Below are 17,999 nucleotides of genomic sequence, written 5' to 3' on the forward strand. Positions count from 1 at the left end.
GTCCCTAAAAGACTGAACACTCAGACAGGGTCGGGCGTTTTGTGGAGAATAGATGGGGGAATAGATTATAGCGACAGCGCGGCGTAGTAGTATTGTTCGTTGGAACTTGGTAGTTATGTGATATTCAATTTCGCGCCGGCGCCCAGGGGAGGGTCGTTGCGCCGCACTCGTACACTCTCATTAAAGAAATCTAAAGATGGGAAATAGTGGTCAAAGCAAATACCAAGGGTTCCCGGGGTGCTTTCACTTGATCAAGTTACCTAATTCAAGTATTTGAGCAAGCAACAACCTATTTGAAAACAATATATATGTTTGCTAGCTATCTGTGGTAAAGAGACAGATGGTGAGTGAACGTAGATATCGAAACTTGCTGTTTAGATGTAGGTATGCACGTAGTGTTATTCTGAGGCTGTCGTCATGTTGTGTTTGGACTTCGATGAATAGGGCAAGTACGACGGAGAAACTAGTCAACTCTCACACTCGATCATGGTTTCTAAACTTTCCTTCTAAACTTTCTGATAGCTTTTTTAGTGGAAATTACTCAAGGTTCTACGAAAGCTGATGATCGCATGATTCGATTTTATCAGCCTTGTGTGTTCAGCCTCGCACCCCGCACCGGGTACGTGGGCTGCGCCTCCTGCCCCCGCTGTTATATTCAGCCTGCTCCAATAACTACACCATTCTTTGTCGCATCCACCTCAGTGAAACTTTCATCATAGCTCACTAGAGATTTGTACGAAGTATTTATAAGAGATCTACGTAACATCAACATAATCCACACCCTGTACGAACGAGTTGGCCTTCCTTTGTCAATATCCTCAGCCTACTCCGAAGCTCTACGTGTTCCTCCTATCGTCCGCGCACACAAACGTTTTTTCAAACATGCGGCTCTTGCAAATTGAAAGCAATGGGAACCTTGTACTGAAGCATTTCGATACGGGTCATGAGATCCCTCCCTATGCGATCCTTTCACACACGTGGGGAAGAAGAGAGGCACTTTACGATGATCTTGGGAAATTCAAAGTTGTACAGGACATCAGTGGAAAACTTGGGGCAATTTGGCAAAAAGTGCGCTTTTGCGCAGAGCAAGCCAAACGGGATGATCTGGACTACTTTTGGCTGGACACTTGCTGCATCGACAGGCCAAACGACCTGGAGGTAGAAGAGGCAGTCAACTCTGCGTACAAGTGGTACAAAAATTCCAAAAGATACTACGTGCTCCTCTCAGACTTCAAAATTAACTCCTTGGAAGGCGACGGAAAATTAGCTTTTAGGAAGAGCAAGTGGTTCACTCGAAGCGGGACAATTGTAGAGCTTCTAGCTCCCTCTTCTATAGGGTTTTTCTCTATAGCTGGGACTCGATTAGGAGACAAGGAGTCTCTTAAAAGAATCATACACGAAATCACACGAATACCGCTAAAGGCCTTGTCGAAAAGCGACTTGTCAAACTTCAGCGTTAATGAACGTCTCGCTTGGGGCACAAGATCGCTACACAACGATTGAGGAGGATCGTGCATACTGTTTACTCGGCTTGTTCGACTGTCACATGCCACTAATTTATGGTGAAGGGAGAGATCGTGCATTGAAACGACTGATGCGGGAGATAATGGGAGAAACGTCTGAAAAAATCCGCCGCTGGCTTTCGCCGCCTGATCCTTCTACAAACTATCACAAAGAACGCAAGAAGCAAGCGCCTGAAACGAGCGTTTGGTTGCTAGAGGGCTCAGAATTCAAGCAATGGAAATCAAGTGTAGATAGGTCACCAATGTGGTTGCAAGGACGGCCAGGACACGCGAAAGCTTCTCCGAGTTCGGGTTTCGAGGAATGGAAGTCGAGTGTACTCCCATCACCATTGTGGCTGCAAGAATCACCAGGATTCAGGAAAACCATTATGAGCTCTACTATCATCGAGTATCTTCAGCAGCATTATCAAGAATATATAGACAGGGTGACGATATACTTCTACTTTGATCCTAATGATGAACGAAAACAGAGTCTAGAGCACATGCTCCGTTCGTTGCTCTACCAGCTTCTGCAACATTCGGCTACAATACCGAAGGGCATTGAGGCTTTATTCTTATCACACCAAAGCGGAGAAAAACAACCATCGATACATGCGCTTATAGAAGCGATAAGAAAGGCTGTGCAGGATTTTAGCCAAGTTTACATCGTTCTCGATGCTCTCCACGAGTGTGCGAACCTTCCAGAACTGCTACTGAACTTTGTTCAAGCAGTGGCTAGGTGGAATGCTCCTAATCTGCGTCTGGTTATGAGTAGCCGTCGAGAAATCGACATCTGGCTATTTTTGCGTGGGTATCCGTCTCTGCAAGGGGATCGCAAACTCCTCCATGGAGAACCTACATTTATGGAAGTGAAGCAACGCGTTCAGCATAGGCTGTCATACGACAACGAATCGGGAAGACGGGATCAGAATGCTGATCTCAGGAAAAAGATGGAGCATGCATTGGCTCTTGGGGACGAAGGGATGTGAGTTCATTCAAACAACTTAGCCGTTGCTAAGCTACTTCTAACATCTAAATAGCCTTCTATTGAAGAAATTAGCCCCTGATGTACGTGTATTTAATGACGCACAACAGATGCTGCAGGAGCCAACCTTCCTTGACCTTCAATTACCGTTTCAGATATATGACTTCATCCTTTCTTCTGTACGGAAAGAAGATTCGAGACTCATAGTACGAACATTCCAGTGGCTCACATTTTCGGAGCGACCGCTGTCTGTCGAGGAGATAGCTGAAGCTATCGTGATTGACAAAGCATCTAACACCAGAAGACGAATAGAAGACCTGCTAAAGTTGTTGGGGACCTACCCAAGTCTTTTCACGATCACATCCAGGAAAGAAAAAGGAGGTGAACCCCCGTCTCAGAGAACTGTTTTTCTATCACATCATATCATTTGGGAGTATCTTGTTTCAGGAATGACTATACAGGGACCGAGAGCTCCATATCATATGCGAGAGGACGAGTGTCATGGAATAATTGCAAAAGGGTGTTTGGAATACCTGATGCAATTTCAACAGCCACTTTCAAAAGATGTTCTCAGGTCATCTGCTCTCGCAAGATACGCAGCAGAGTTCTGGAGCGGCCATCTTCGAAAGGCACTAGATATCAGAAACGAAGTGAGTCAATTAGCCGTCAGGCTATTATCGAGGAAAAATCCTGCATATTTCAACTGGATTCGCCTATATGACCCTCACCATCCTCAAGACAAGCCAAACTTGGAGCGAGACGTAAAGAGTATGGTGGGACCCCTTCATTATGCAGCACTCCTAGGTCTGGCTCAAGTTACAAAACTACTTCTCAATGAACAAAGCGAAATTATCGCTCCTAGCGGATACCATGACATTCCACTCCATGCAGCTGCAACTGAGGGCCATCTGGAGGTAGTCAAAATACTGCTTGACGTAGGTGCCGATTGCAATACTCAAGATCAATTCCTTCAGAATTTAATACAGACGGCCATAGAAGCAGGGAACAACCATATTGCAACCTATATTCGGAACTTCACTCGCAACATTAGCAGACGTCAACTCGAACCGAGTGACTCTGGTTATGCCTCCCAAAGGCAACTGGACAGTTTGCATTCTCAGTCGGTACCTGATCTGGAATTCCAGAAGGCGTTGCCCCCCAAGGACAACCTTGCCATCCAAGTGCCAAATTCTTCCAGGGGAGAAATATACCTAGATGATATTCGATCCATAGACTCTGATCTTGAAAGTATTGGATCGAAAATTTCAACAGGCAGATCAACAACAGAGCTCTTTGCCGTCAAGTATCTTGCGTTATTCTTCGCACAACGAGAAGAACTCCGTTCATTACACGAGACAGCACTCCAGAAGATTGAAGGAAAAAAGTTCACAGAAAACTATAGAAGAATTCTCAAGTCATACTATCGCAGGCTCCAAGAGGAGGCATCAAACGATACCGAACAAGTGGTCACTAGAACTCTTCGATCGAGGAGAAACAGAGAGAGCATAGCGGTGGGGATTGCAGATGAGTTCAGAATCGAAGAGGAAGAGGTGGTCTCTTTCAACCATCTGCTGTTGCAACGGGCCGAAAGAGAGCATCTTGAAGACTGGTTGAAAAGAACGCAGGATCTGGATTACGAACAAGCATCTGAGGCCTTTCAAGAGCATATTGCCGATGATTGTCAATCACAGAACAGTGATAGCGACAACGATCTCTGTTCAGATCCTGAATCTGATGCTAGTAATGACTTTTCAAACATCCGCCAAGCCGAAAGATTTCTGCATCAAGGATCAGCGTTTCGCAATCTAGTATTGGATATCAGACTCTTTATGCTACCATATCGTCTGCGCCAGATAATTGAGACAACGCCAAAGAATTCATTGGCCCTGATCTCACACAGTGACATTGGTCGGGTCAACAACGCAAAATCTCATCTGGAAACATATACTGAGTATCTTTGGGATTGGTGGCCATTGGCACCGCGAATTCCTAAACTGGCCACCGGGGAACAACATCTTCAGTGGAAGGTATGTCATCCAAATTTTACTAGAAATATTACGCACTAATTTGACTCCGACAGCTCGGCAGGAGGAAGCTATACGTGAGAGTTCTTCAGGAGCATGCTGAGGCTGTAAGGGAGATTTTGAAAATAGCCGCCGATCATCCACTCAAGTGTCATTGCTGTACGGCAAAACCGCCAAGAGCATCCTGCATGGTGCTGAGAAGCATCTTCAGACCAGTATTGGGCTTGTTAGAACATAATAAGCAAAGAAGCGCCTCATCCGGAAGCTCCTCTTCCAAGGCAGCTATGGCTTACACGCCAACATCCAACAATACGTCAGGAGCCTCATCTTCTAATATATCGTCTAAAGCGGGAGGTTCGAACGCATCTGGTGTTTCAACGAACAAGAATGGCAATGCCGGATCCAACAACACTACGCAGACACAAAGATGTGGCCCAACGGCCCCCTCGCCAACGACACAGCCAGCACCCACACGAATCATTTTTGGAGTCCAAGGTCTAAGAAAATCTCTTGAAATCGAACAAATCGAAATTTGCAGCCAGATGAATGACCAAATCTTCTTCCTAGAACTCAAAAAGCGCTATAAGAAACATCGTCTAATGGTTTCAAGATGGCTTTCACCTTTTCAGTTTCACCACTGCGATTTCGTCAGAGTGAGGCGCTCTCTTCTTATTCTATTCTTACATTCTAAAAGGCCACATAACTAACTTTTCCCAATCAAGTTCCGAAAAATCAGCGTTGATCGAGTCTTCTTCTCTTGCGAGGGGCTCCCAGAAGACATAGTGGTTGCCAATGAGTACGAATACGATCCGAAACCGCCGCTGGGAAAGATACCACTCATAGAACCTGACGTGTTCGCCGCATGTCTAGATTCTTGCGACGACGGCTGCAAATGGTCAGTCCTTGGACCATGGCTACACGACTGCTTTCAGCTGCAGCCCGACAAGGAAAGAATAACCTGCATACCGAAAAAGAAGAAGGAGTTTGCTGTGAAATCCAAGTACGATGCGGAGAATCTTGTGTGGGGTATCCAGCCCGGGTATGCTGTGTCTCTTGTCATGATTCTCATTTACGCTCTCGTTCCGTTGTTGTCAGCTTTCGGCTTCTGGATATATTGGTTGGCACACCATCCAGGGGACTGGCAAAATGCTTCAGTCCCGATGGTAACTGCAGTGACCCTTGAGACACTTCTTTTGTCACTGCTGGTGCTCAGTTCGAGGTCGCATTTGCGCGATGAACGGCGTTGATACACTACTGCACTTTGTTAATAAAAACATGTAATGTATTTGAGATTTCAACGACAAAACCGGATAGTGCGTCTTGAAAAATCATTACTGTTTCCATGAACTTGAATGTCCTCCACGAGAAAATAACTTGACATCACATGATACCAATAAGATGGAACCTTTGGTATTAAAACAGCTCCGCAACTTGGAAATATCCTGCATAAAACCCTCACAGTACGTATGACAACTAAGAAAAACTCATGTAAATCTCGAACAAAAGGAATACATCAAACACCTACTGCTAAGATAAAAAACGAGGCAAGTGAAGTAAATGTTGAAAACAAAACCCCTGTTCGCAGCACTACTATATCTTTATCAAATCATCAATCATCAGACCTTTAACCGCACCAACCCCATTTCCAGGCTCTCATTTCTATCCCTAGCTACCATTGACTCCTTATCGAGCATATTTCCAGACACGTGACATGCAATTCACATCACCACGCAAATATCTTTATGTGAAAACTAAAACAACAAACACACATAAGAGTAAACGTAGATGTTACAATATTCTTGATTCATGATACGCATCTCGGATTTTTCTCTATTTTTACATTTCTTTTCCTCGTTGAACCTTCATCTTCATGACGACTCTAGTTCTTGGGCTTGTAGTCGGAAGGGTTGATCATGAGCTCTGGTCGGACATACTTGTCAAAGTCGGCTTCGCTGATGACTTCGAGCTTGAGGGCGGCCTCCTTGAGGGTGAGGTTGTTCTTGTGGGCGTACTTGGCAGTCTTGCTAGCGGCGTCGTAGCCAATGACGGGGTTGAGGCAGGTAACCAGCATCAGACTGAATTTGAGTTAGTACGATGGTGAATGAAGATAAAAAATGGCGCTTGACTTACCTCTCGTTCATGATGGAGCTGATGCGCTTCTCGTCAGCCTCGAGACCAGCAACGAGGTTCTTCTCGAAACTCCTCATGCCGTCAGCGAGAAGGCGCGAGCTGTGCAGCAGGTTGCGGATCATGACGGGCTTGAAGACGTTGAGCTCAAAGTTACCCTGGGATCCGGCAAAGGTTGTGGCAACCTGGTTACCAAAGACCTGAGCGCAAACCATGGTTAGGGACTCGCACTGTGTGGGGTTGACCTTTCCGGGCATAATGGAGGATCCGGGCTCGTTCTCGGGAAGCTTGAGCTCGCCCAGACCGCAACGGGGACCGGAGCCGAGGAAACGGATGTCTTGGGCGATCTTGAAAAGTGAGGTAGCCAGGGTGTTTAGCTGGCCGTGGGCCTCAACAATGGCGTCGTGGGCAGCGAGAGCCTCGAACTTGTTGGGTGCAGTGACAAAGTCCTTGCCAGTCATCTTGCTGACCTCTGAGGCAATATCCTCGGCGAATCCCTTGAATGTGTTGATACCGGTGCCAACAGCGGTTCCTCCCTGGGCGAGCATCTTGAGGCGGGGTAGAGATGACTTTATGCGCTCAATGCCAAAATCGAGCTGTTGTACGTAACCAGAGAACTCCTGGCCCAGAGTCAGAGGAGTGGCATCTTGCAAATGTGTCCTTCCGATCTTGATGAGGGTTTCCCACTGGTCGGACTTCTTCTTGAGCGCGTCTCGCAGGCTGGTGAGGGCGGGAAGGAGCGACTCCTCGAAGTCAAGAACAGCGGCAATGTGCATGACCGTGGGGAAGGTGTCGTTGGATGAGGCAGACATGTTGACGTGGTCGTTGGGGTGGACAGGCTTCTTGGTGCCCATTGTGCCGCCGAGGATCTCAATGGCGCGGTTGGAGATGACTTCGTTGGCGTTCATGTTGGACTGGGTACCCGAGCCGGTCTGCCAGACGACGAGGGGGAAGTGGTCAATGAGCTTGAGCGAGGCCACCTCTTCGGCAGCTTGTTGGATGGCCTTTCCAAGCTTGGGATCTGTGGTAGGGTTAGCAATGCAGTGCAGGCTCGGGCTCGTTCAACGGGACGTACCCAGCCCAAACTTCATGTTGACCGTGGCAGCAGCGCCCTTGAGAATACCAAAGGCCCGCACAATGGGCGGGGGCATGCGGTCCTGGGGCTGGTTGATGCGGAAGTTCTCGAGGGAGCGCTCCGTCTGGGCGCCCCAGTACTTGTCGGCGGGGACCTGGATCTCGCCAAAGGCATCGCTCTCTGTTCGGGTGTTGGCCATGGCGGCGGTGGTGGCAGTGAATTGGCGGCGCTGGAAGGCAGTCTGAGGCTTGGAGAGCGAGGCTCTGGTGGTGGAGAGCGGGCGCGTAATGCGGGCACAGCTGAAGGAGGGGCTGCTGGCCTTCGCATGTGCCAGTGATCGCAGGGCGCCGGCCTCGGCAGCACGGAGCTTGGTCGCGCTTCGGAACATGGTCGCAGCTGGTGGTGGTAGGGGATGGGGGGGGCCAATTGGCGGGGGAGGATGGAGATGGATGCTGTGAGGATGCGCAATGGACGCTGGAGGCCAGCCAGAAGACGACGGAGAGACAATTGCTCGAGACAACAAGAGGCAGAGCGAGACAAAAACACCGGCCAGCGCTCGAAGAAGCTCTGGCCTCCGCCCGCTTCGGATGGGAGCGCGGGACTCGCCTCCGATCTGTCCCGCGGTCGGGCGGGTCACGTGACGCATCACCCGCCAAGATGCAGGCGGAAATGTGCGATGGCGAGGGCGGCACGGCGACACGGTGAGGCGAGACGATATGGTGCAAGGATTTTTGATACCTCGACCGTGACCGCGACCGCGACCGCTGCAGAGCCCTCTCCCCGTCGCTTCTCTTGCCTTTCCAGTTCCACTTCTTGGGCCCCAAACTCGGCGCCAACATTCTCACCATCGTCATTAGCCCGAGCCCGCCGTGCGCATGCAACTCGACGTCTTGGACTCGTCTTCCGGCTCAGCCACCAATTTCACTCGTTGTCTCTCTGTCGCCGTCGCCAAAATGCACAGGCAAAGACAGCCGGCCTGGCCAGCCGCCGCTGCTCGCTCGAGGTAACGATTCGCGCCCGCTGCCGGCTGCTGTGCCATACATAACACGACAATTTAGCTGCCCACATGCCCTCTGCTTGCTTGCTGCTTGCTTCCTTCGGCCACCCTAGTGGAAAGTCTGCATAGTCACCGATCAAACTTCGGCATGATCGGGCACACCCTGTTGCGTGAAACCCTTCGCGCCCATGGTCCTTTTTCCGCTGAACCTCCGTACGCCGTGCCGTGCTGCGTTCCGCTCCAATGTTTTTTGAGGCTTATTGGGGGGGGCAATAGCCATCCATGCTGCCCTCCTCTCCGGACCATGTTAGAGCCGCATAGGCAAACGCACGAGTACAACAAGCAACTAGGTCGCACCGTGACGCCCCGGCTGCCTGAGCCCTGCGCCCTGCGCCTTCCGGCCTCCGACCACTGGCCATGATTAGATTAATGCAGGCGAGTCAAGTCGAGGGCACCTGATCCGTCTCCACCGTTGTTGCAATCCATGCTGGCTGCTCGCTATTGAGCGTGCCAACGTGACAGCGAGCTAATGACCCCTCACCTTCATTCATTCACAGCCTGGTTTCCACCTTGGACAAACGATCCTGCCCGACTCTGTCGCTCCTCTAGCTGTTGCCCTCTCGCACCCTTCCACTCGGTCCTCGACCCTGCTTCACCTTTGCCCCCATTCACTTTCGTGCACCATCGGTACCACCAAAGGCCGCACGCACTTGCTAAGCCGCAGATAAGGCTTCCATGACGCTGTTCGACCCTTCTGCCCTATACTCTTCTACGCAACAACTACCAGAACCGGGAGCGAGAAACCATTTCCACCTCTTCTACACCTGTTCCAACATCCTCTCTACTAATCCTCCCAACATTTGTCCTGCTCACTTGGCAACCTCCCCGCTCTCCACCCGCTGACGCCGCTTCACCTTCAACTTTTACACAAGGACAACACCCCTTCTCTCCTCCAAACAAAGCTCGTATGGCTGAACCTGACTACGGTGCCGCTTCCTGGGCTCATGTGACGACTGGTCCCAGACATCAGGGTGCAGAGTTGGCTGCCCCACTTCTCTCTGCACATGCTCCATTCCAACAACAACTCCCGCCTCTGTACGGAGGCGTATATCTGCCCATGAGCGACCATCAAACACCCCAAAGCCGCAACGTACCAGATGGATCAGCCGGCAATCCGCTCCATGACCGCTCTCCGTATCCACCTGCTGGAATCCGCTACCCATATTACCAGCCGCATATGTTCCCGTATCAATTCACGGGTCATCCACGACCGCCACCTTCTTTCTGGAATGGAGTTGACCATGTGCATCCCGATCAGTTGTTTTCTAACCCTAGTAACACGATGCAAGGCCATTTACCTGGCCAAACAATAGGAATACCACATCAGAATAACCCATTAGCACCGGCTCTGAATGCAGGAATTCCGCCATTTATTCGACGTCGCAATGAGCACAGGATGGCAGTCGAGGCAATGTCACGGAATTCCCATGCGGGGGGCATGCGAACCCCTCACCAAGGTCATCGGGATTCAGCGCATCCGGAAGTGCGGCTGCAGAGCACTAGATCACAGCCCCACGAACACCGTCAGCCGAATGATCCAATGTCTCCTGGATCAGGGCACCGCCCGTGGGCATCGCCTGGAGGCCATGGTCGCCGTTCAGACCGCAGCATCTCTCCGCGAACATCAAATCGCCGGAGTTTTGAGAGGTATTCGGTTGACCTCTCACCTTCGAGCACGTCATCTGACGCAGAAGAGGCGGCTGCCAGAGCGCCACCCCCGAATCGCTTGAGGACCCGAACAAGAGACGTGCGTCCACGATTCACGGGCTACCGCCCACATATTGATCCCAACATTGCCACTCCAAGACAGATCCAGGAACTCAAAGATGGTCTTCCGCGGCGCCTGCCAAGCGAGCTTCCCGACGATGCATCCAAATGTTGTGACATTTGCCAAAAGGACTACTCAGCCTCGCATGTTCTGCCTACAGAAGAGGAGGAGATTGCGGTAGTCTTGTCCTGTGGACACACATTCGGAGAATTCTGTATTTTTCAATGGGTGAGTCTTGAAAGGTGTAAAAGTGACGATGGTTGCTGAGTCCAAACTAGCTTGATACGTGCAAAACCCACAAAAACAAAGTAACTTGCCCAATGTGTCGGAAGCAGCTGATCGAGGCACCACGATATCTCCAAAGCATGATGCACGCCTTTCCTCGCAATGGGCAAGCATTTGTTGACCTATTGGCTCGTGAGCAACTTCTTGCTAACGGAATACCGCGTGAGTTCCACAACTTGTAAAAGGATGCTGAGCAGACACAACATGTGGAGTTAGATGACAACAAGGGACGAGTCATGTGGTGTGATAGCATTAGCATATGTTGCTTCCATGTTATCGCGTTGCCAGGGCGGATAGATGTGTGGAACTATGATATCATTCTTTGGCGTGGATTGCCTGTTTGGGGCCCATGTACGGCGTTTCTGCGGGCGGGGTATGGTGTTTCTCCGGGCAGGTCGACTTACTGCAAGGTTTGAATTCTGGATATGCGAGGCATAGTTCTTGAAGGGATCTGTACATAATATACGATGAGAAATAAAGACGGCGACAGCACACTTGATACACTACTAAAAATGGCAATCTTGACCCATGACGGCGATCGGAAAAGGCGGTTCCACATGCCAGGGAGCCTGGATTTCATCGTTGCCCGGAGCAGACTTAGCCCAAAACACGCACCCCACCATCAACACGAAGCTGAGCGCCAGCCGCCTGCATTTGTTTTGTCGCAGGCTCTGCAAGGTACCGACGCCTGGTGTATACATACATATACGTAGGCGATTGTTTGCGCATACACTGCAGATTCGACGCTGGCCTGCTCCTTCTTGTTCTCCGTCGTTGCGACGACCGCCCCACCTGCGCAACTGCAACCACCCCCTTCTCCGTCGCTATCGGGTACTAGACGAGCATGCAAGACAACGACAACGTCAACAACAGAGACGCAGACGGTTTCCAGCTACCCGCCCCTCCGCCGCTACTTCACACCCGTGGCAAGAGTATGGACCGTCCAGGCACGCCGGCCGAGGCCTTCATCAGCCCGCAGCAGACACCTCAGGGCAGCCCAAGTAAACACCACCAGCCGCCCGGCGCATTTGATCTGCCCCATGTCTTCGAGAATGCCATGAGGCTACTTCCCACCATTGGTTCTCCAAGAGCGAAGCCGACATCGCCAACATCGCCCAACAAGTTGAAATTGGGCAGCGGCGGCGAGGATGGGGACTATGCGGGGCCAGACTCGACTACTGTCGCATCGGGCTCTCCAACGCGCAGGTCCAACCAAGAGAACGCACCCCCCGGTGGACGCTCTGCTATACAAAAGGACAACGGTCACATGACACACGCAGCACAGTCGCGGCAGGAACCTTACCGGACGCGCGAGGCAGAGCAGTCAACACGGTACTTGAACGGTCCACAGCGCCTCTCTGCCGAAGATCTGGAGAAGGCGAGGAAGCCAGCAGTAAAGCGTCTCGCAAACGTCACTCAACTATGTAGGCCTGTTATCCTCTCAAATCGCAACAGCACTAACCAGCCGTGCAGACTTTCTCGACTACTACTACGACCTGCTCACCTACGTACATACCCGCCAAAACCGTCTCTCCCAGTTCAAGGCGCAGAACCCTCTTCCACCTGAGACGCCCGAAGAAGAGTATAACAGTGCTCTTACACAGTATCTCGGTCGCGAACGTGCCAACCTCCGCAAGCGACGCACTCGATTGAGGCAAGGCGACTTCCAGATTCTCACCCAAGTTGGCCAAGGTGGTTATGGACAGGTGTACTTGGCTCAGAAGAAGGACACCCGTGAAGTCTGTGCCCTCAAAGTCATGAGTAAGAAGCTGTTGTTCAAGCTGGATGAGGTCCGCCATGTTCTGACGGAGCGCGACATTTTGACCACTGCTAAGAGCGAGTGGTTGGTACGATTACTCTATGCATTCCAGGACGACAAGAGCATTTATCTTGCCATGGTGAGTTACGGCGTTGAAGAAGTATGATCATGAGCTAATGATAGCAAAGGAATATGTTCCTGGAGGCGACTTTCGTACCCTGCTTAACAACACGGGCGTTCTGCACAACCGACATGCGCGCTTCTACATTGCTGAGATGTTCACATGTATCGACTCGCTGCACCAGCTGGGCTACATTCACCGAGACTTGAAGCCTGAGAACTTTTTGATTGATAGCACTGGACACGTCAAACTGACCGACTTTGGTCTTGCTGCAGGTATTCTTGCCCCCTCCAAGATCGAATCGATGCGTATCAAGCTCGAGTCTGTGAGCGATGTCGTCTCGCCATTTGGTCGGCCTATAGAAGAGCGTTCTGCGGCGCAGAGGAGAGACAACTATCGCTCGCTTCGCGAGAGAGACGTCAACTACGCAAAGAGTATTGTAGGCAGTCCCGACTACATGGCGCCTGAAGTACTCAAGGGTGAGGAGTATGATTTCACTGTTGACTACTGGAGCCTGGGGTGCATGCTCTTTGAAGCATTGGCCGGATACCCGCCCTTTGCTGGCGCTACGGTTGATGAGACGTGGCAGAACTTGAAGCAGTGGAAGAAGGTATTGCGAAAGCCCGTGTACGAAGACCCCTCATACTTCCTGTCCAAGCGCACTTGGGACCTCATCGTTCGTCTCGTAGCGTCCAAGTCATCTCGATTCCGCAACATATCCGAGATCCACGCGCATCAGTATTTTGCTGAAGTAGACTGGGCGAAGTTGAGAGAGCAAAAGGCACCATTCGTACCAGAGTTGGACAGCGAGACCGACGCCGGATATTTTGACGACTTTGGCAACGAAGCCGACATGGCCAAGTACAAGGAGGTGCACGAGAAGCAGGCTGCTTTAGAAGCAATGCAGGACCGCAATGTTCAAATGGGCAAGGGTCTCTTCGTCGGATGTGAGTATTGATACAAACACAGGCTGTATCGTCTTGCTAACATAGTTCTAGTCACCTTCCGCCACAAGAAGCAAGCCGAAGAAAACGGCAAGCCATCAACCCCCCGGAAACCACTTCCCATGGTCGACGAGAATTTTGATACCATTTTCTAGAGGCATTGTCCTCGTTTACCACGCCGTGGCACTGGTTGCGACGGCGCTTTTGTGCGTTTAGTGGGGTATGAGTATCTTTTGAAGCACCTGGCACTTGTCAATCTGCGACGAGCAACGAGGTGAATGCATATAAGGAAGGCTTTCATGACTTGGCCATGACAGCATGGAGTAGTTTAGATTCGGCGTTTCGTGCGAGCCATGCGTATTTATCTTGGCAGGCAATTGTGCGGCATGCATTCGAAGGATCGTGTATTAGTAGTCAATGAATGCACGAGTACTGTGACTGTTTGTACTGTTCGTATTGTTTGCATCCGGGTTGCTACGCCGTTTGGTTGCACAGCTATTACTCGACGAACACGCTCTCACGTGATAGCGTCTCGCGGTTCAACGCATGGACGCGAGACGCTACGCTAAGCGGCAATCCCCGTTCATCCATCATTCCCCTCTCTAGAGACAGTGCACTGGACAATCAACCCCCACCAATACGCATACGCCGCGACGATGCCCGGTCTAGTCCGAAGAGGGCGGAAACGTCCATCACTGGCCGTCAGCGAGCAAGTCGATGAGCAGTCCGACGACGACTCCGCCACGTCGAGCAGCAAACGCGCCCGCCATGACCGGGACGCGTCGGACAGTCCTTCGCTCGGCACGTACACGCAAAACGATGATGCAGACGGAACAAGCGCATACATTCAAGATGACTTCCAGCCAGGCTCTCTTGTCAGGGTAAAACTGAAGAACTTTGTTACATACACGGCTGCCGAATTTCATCTGGGGCCCAGTTTGAACATGGTCATTGGTCCAAACGGGACAGGAAAGAGTACACTTGTGTGCGCAATATGCCTGGGTCTTGGATGGGGCAGCGAACATCTGGGAAGAGCCAAGGATTTGGGTGCTTTTGTCAAACATGGTGCTAGCGAAGCCATTGTCGAAATCGAGCTTGCAACAGGCCCAGGCAATGGTCCGAATCGCATCGTCCAACGCACCATTCGCAAAGAGGACAACAAGTCTGTATTTTTTCTCGATGGCAAGCGTGTTTCCCAAGGCGCTGTAACAACCATGGCCAAACAATTTTCTATACAGATTGATAACCTTTGTCAATTCTTGCCTCAAGATCGTGTCGTCGAGTTTGCCAAAATGACCGATGTCGACCGCCTACGAGAGACTCAGCGTGCAGCGGCGCCCCCACACATGGTTGAGTGGCATGACGAACTCAAGGCCCTGCGTATTGAAGAACGAAATGTCCAGACAAAAGAAACCAACGAGCGCAGTCATTTGGAAAAGTTGGAAAAACAGCAAAATGCAACCAGAGAAGATGTCGAACGATTCCATCAACGCGAGGGCTTGTTGCGCAAATCGAAATGTCTGAAGAAGGTCAGGCCTATGATTGAGATCAAGCTGCTCAAAAATGACATATTGAAAATGAAGGAAGACCGGAGGTTAGCCATGATGGAGCTGGATCAGATCAAGGAAGACATGGAACCAGCGCGTATAGCCTTGTCAGAAGTGGAAACATATCGTAATCAGATCGAGCAAGCTGTGAAGCTCCGCAAGAACCGTGTCGACTTGATTAAGACACAAGCCGACAAGCTCGTGAAAGACATCGATACGGAAAAGGCCAAGGCCAGCGACTCCACGGAGTTGATCAAGGTCGAGCTGAGAGCCAAAAAATCGCGTGAGCAGGATATTGTCCGTATTACGGCTGATATCAACAGGTTAGAACAAAAACGACAGAATACGGCTGTGGAATACGATGCTGCGTCTTTTGAAAGTCGCAAGGCAGAAGTTCGAGGTCAAATTTCCACCATCAGCAACAGCGTAATGGACAAGCAAAATTCGGTGTCGGGTCTACGCGAACGCGCGCGTGCAATTGCAGACGAGAACGCAAAGCTGAACACACAGCGAGAGCAATTGAACACCCAAAGCGGCAAACAGGCAAGCCTTCTACAGAGGCTCTCTCCCGATACTGCAAAAGCTTGGAAATGGATTCAGGAAAACAAGCACACTCTGAATTTTAAGGGTGAAGTCATTGGTCCGCCAATCCTGGAATGCTCCATTCCAGATACCAGATATGCTCAAGCTCTAGAAGGCCAACTGAGGAAAGGCGATGTCATTGCAATTACTTGTACTCATAGCGATGACCAGCAGTTACTGTCGAACCTCCTCATTAGAAAGGTAGCCAATGGGGGCCAAGGACTGCACGATGTCCATCTTCGGACATCACCCAAGTCCCTCGATTCGTACAAGCCTCCCGTCATGAAAGAGGATTTGGAACAATTTGGCTTTCAAGGCTACATGCTCGACTTCATTCAAGGACCCGTTGCTGTTTTGGCTATGCTTTGCGACAACAACCGCCTGCATCAGATAGCTTATTCTCCGACCCCAATATCAGATGAGCAGCACGCTGCTGTATCAAACAGCCCTATCCGCACCTGGGTCAGTGGCACAGAGACCTTTCGCATCGTCACGCGCAGAGAGTACAACGCTTCCTCAACATCCGTCACAAAACTTAGGCCTGCCCAATGGTTTACAGATCAACCAACTAACACAGAAGAGGTTCGGGCAATTGAGTCGAGGATAACAGAACTGGTGCAAGAGAAAGAAGAGATCCAGGAAAATTACGCCAATGTGACGACCGAAATGAAGAGCCTAAAACAAGAACTCGAGGAACTCAAGCAGGCGAGGGTATTGACTTTTCTACAATGTATCAATATTCATTTCTGACATCGCACCAGGAAACGATACAAGCAGAGCAAGACGCTACGAAGAAAGCTCTAGCCGAGTGGCGGGCTATTCCTGATAAGATCGGTAGGTTTGCCTTTGTAAATCAATAGGGTTGTCTGCTGATGCCCCATAGCTTCCAAGCAGGCCCAATTGGACGATCACAAGCAGCAAAATGCAGAGACGAATGAGCGCATCCGTGAAATCAAAACACAGGCTCGTGAGATATCATTACGCGTAGCGGCACTAGCTCTAGATTATGCTGTACGTAGTAACTGTCTTGCTCATCATATTTTACTGACGGTCATGCAGAAAGCTGTGACGCATATGCGTACATTTCATGAATCGCTCATTGAAGCCGAGATTCGGTTCATAGAAGCCAAGTCAGAACTCAATGCATTGAGAAACGAAAACAGTGCAATGATCCAAAGGCAACAGACGAAAGAAACCGAGGTTCAAGAACTTGGCAGTCGCATCAAACGTCTTAGCGAAGAGTACAAAAAGAAGACAGCAGCTACTCAACAAGACATTGAAACCTTGACCGAAGAGGAGAAGCAGATTGTTTTAGAGTATCGCGAACTCCCTTCATTTGACGACCTCGAGCAGGAAGTTCAAGCCGTCGCTGCACGGCTGGAGATGATGGCTGAAGGCAACCCTGGTGCTATCAGAGCTTACGAGAAGCGCGAAGAGGACATGAACAGAACGCGAGAGAAGCTAGAGCAGTATACGGCTAGCCTCGCTGAGATCAGGGAAAAGATCACAGAGATTCGTGAACAATGGGAGCCACAGCTTGATGCCCTCATCAGTAAGATAAGTAATGCCTTTGCATACAACTTCCAGCAGATTGGATGTGCTGGCGAAGTCGCTGTGTTCAAGGATGAAGAGGACTTTGATAACTGGTCTGTTCAGATCTCAGTCCGCTTCCGGTATGCCTCAGCCATTTCATCTACATGCGCGTATAGCTAACACACGCCAACAGTGAAAACGAGCCCCTCAGTGTCCTTAATTCCCACCGTCAATCCGGTGGCGAGCGCGCTGTCTCCACCATTTTCTACCTCATGGCTCTCCAGGATCTCGCCCAGTCGCCTTTCCGTGTCGTTGACGAGATCAATCAAGGTATGGATCCGCGCAATGAACGAATGGTGCATGAGCGCATGGTAGACATTGCCTGCCAAGAGCGTACAAGCCAATATTTCCTTATCACCCCAAAGCTCTTGACTGGCCTCAAGTTTCATCCCAAGATGAAGGTTCATGTCATCAATTCTGGAGAACATATTCCCGACTCGAAGACTGTCAAAGGGGGTTGGGATCTGAACGACATGGCCAAAATTGCGCTAAGAACAAGGAAGGGTATTACGGTTACTTGATTGAGGATGCTTGCTGGTGTGAGCACTAAGCAAATCGGCTTCGCTTCGTTTTTCTATCTCTTTCCGTGTTTGCTTCCATCGAGGTCAAGATGTATCACGTCGCATCAAT

General features: G+C 50.4%; 8 protein-coding genes across 8 annotated transcripts; 6 read left to right on the forward strand and 2 right to left on the reverse strand.

Annotated features, from left to right (window-relative positions):
- Positions 1-882: 882 nt before the first annotated feature.
- COCVIDRAFT_34577 (hypothetical protein) lies at positions 883-2,491 on the forward strand (the record flags this gene model as incomplete). The annotated part of the gene is made up of 3 exons (XM_014704860.1): positions 883-1,455; positions 1,505-1,758; positions 1,837-2,491. 3 exons carry the CDS (start codon positions 883-885, stop codon positions 2,489-2,491), a joined length of 1,482 nt encoding a protein of 493 aa, XP_014560346.1.
- A 766-nt stretch (positions 2,492-3,257) lies between these two features.
- Positions 3,258-3,440, forward strand: COCVIDRAFT_89551 (hypothetical protein; the record flags this gene model as incomplete). Its single annotated transcript, XM_014704861.1, has 1 exon — positions 3,258-3,440. A coding segment is annotated over one exon (183 nt), but the record flags the coding sequence as incomplete, so codon positions are not given.
- An 876-nt stretch (positions 3,441-4,316) lies between these two features.
- Positions 4,317-5,758, forward strand: COCVIDRAFT_89616 (hypothetical protein; the record flags this gene model as incomplete). Its single annotated transcript, XM_014704862.1, has 4 exons — positions 4,317-4,514; positions 4,568-4,851; positions 4,939-5,164; positions 5,234-5,758. The coding sequence occupies 4 exons, from the start codon at positions 4,317-4,319 to the stop codon at positions 5,756-5,758; spliced, it is 1,233 nt and encodes a 410-aa protein (XP_014560348.1).
- Positions 5,759-6,390: 632 nt separating this feature from the next.
- Positions 6,391-8,101, reverse strand: COCVIDRAFT_34578 (hypothetical protein; the record flags this gene model as incomplete). The annotated part of the gene is made up of 3 exons (XM_014704863.1): positions 6,391-6,586; positions 6,642-7,659; positions 7,714-8,101. The coding sequence occupies 3 exons, from the start codon at positions 8,099-8,101 to the stop codon at positions 6,391-6,393; spliced, it is 1,602 nt and encodes a 533-aa protein (XP_014560349.1).
- Positions 8,102-9,677: 1,576 nt separating this feature from the next.
- Positions 9,678-11,005, forward strand: COCVIDRAFT_23494 (hypothetical protein; the record flags this gene model as incomplete). Its single annotated transcript, XM_014704804.1, has 2 exons — positions 9,678-10,766; positions 10,817-11,005. 2 exons carry the CDS (start codon positions 9,678-9,680, stop codon positions 11,003-11,005), a joined length of 1,278 nt encoding a protein of 425 aa, XP_014560290.1.
- Positions 11,006-11,223: 218 nt separating this feature from the next.
- COCVIDRAFT_89421 (hypothetical protein) lies at positions 11,224-11,382 on the reverse strand (the record flags this gene model as incomplete). The annotated part of the gene is made up of 1 exon (XM_014704864.1): positions 11,224-11,382. The coding sequence occupies one exon, from the start codon at positions 11,380-11,382 to the stop codon at positions 11,224-11,226; it is 159 nt and encodes a 52-aa protein (XP_014560350.1).
- Positions 11,383-11,667: 285 nt separating this feature from the next.
- On the forward strand, positions 11,668-13,802 carry COCVIDRAFT_23495 (hypothetical protein; the record flags this gene model as incomplete). Its single annotated transcript, XM_014704805.1, has 4 exons — positions 11,668-12,247; positions 12,297-12,721; positions 12,771-13,650; positions 13,702-13,802. The coding sequence occupies 4 exons, from the start codon at positions 11,668-11,670 to the stop codon at positions 13,800-13,802; spliced, it is 1,986 nt and encodes a 661-aa protein (XP_014560291.1).
- Positions 13,803-14,303: 501 nt separating this feature from the next.
- COCVIDRAFT_89593 (hypothetical protein) lies at positions 14,304-17,890 on the forward strand (the record flags this gene model as incomplete). The annotated part of the gene is made up of 5 exons (XM_014704865.1): positions 14,304-16,487; positions 16,538-16,610; positions 16,660-16,787; positions 16,836-17,449; positions 17,503-17,890. 5 exons carry the CDS (start codon positions 14,304-14,306, stop codon positions 17,888-17,890), a joined length of 3,387 nt encoding a protein of 1,128 aa, XP_014560351.1.
- Between the last annotated feature and the right edge of the window lie 109 nt (positions 17,891-17,999).

The sequence above is a fragment of the Bipolaris victoriae genome, assembly GCF_000527765.1.
Source record: "Bipolaris victoriae FI3 unplaced genomic scaffold scaffold_12, whole genome shotgun sequence".
NCBI lineage: Eukaryota > Fungi > Ascomycota > Dothideomycetes > Pleosporales > Pleosporaceae > Bipolaris > Bipolaris victoriae.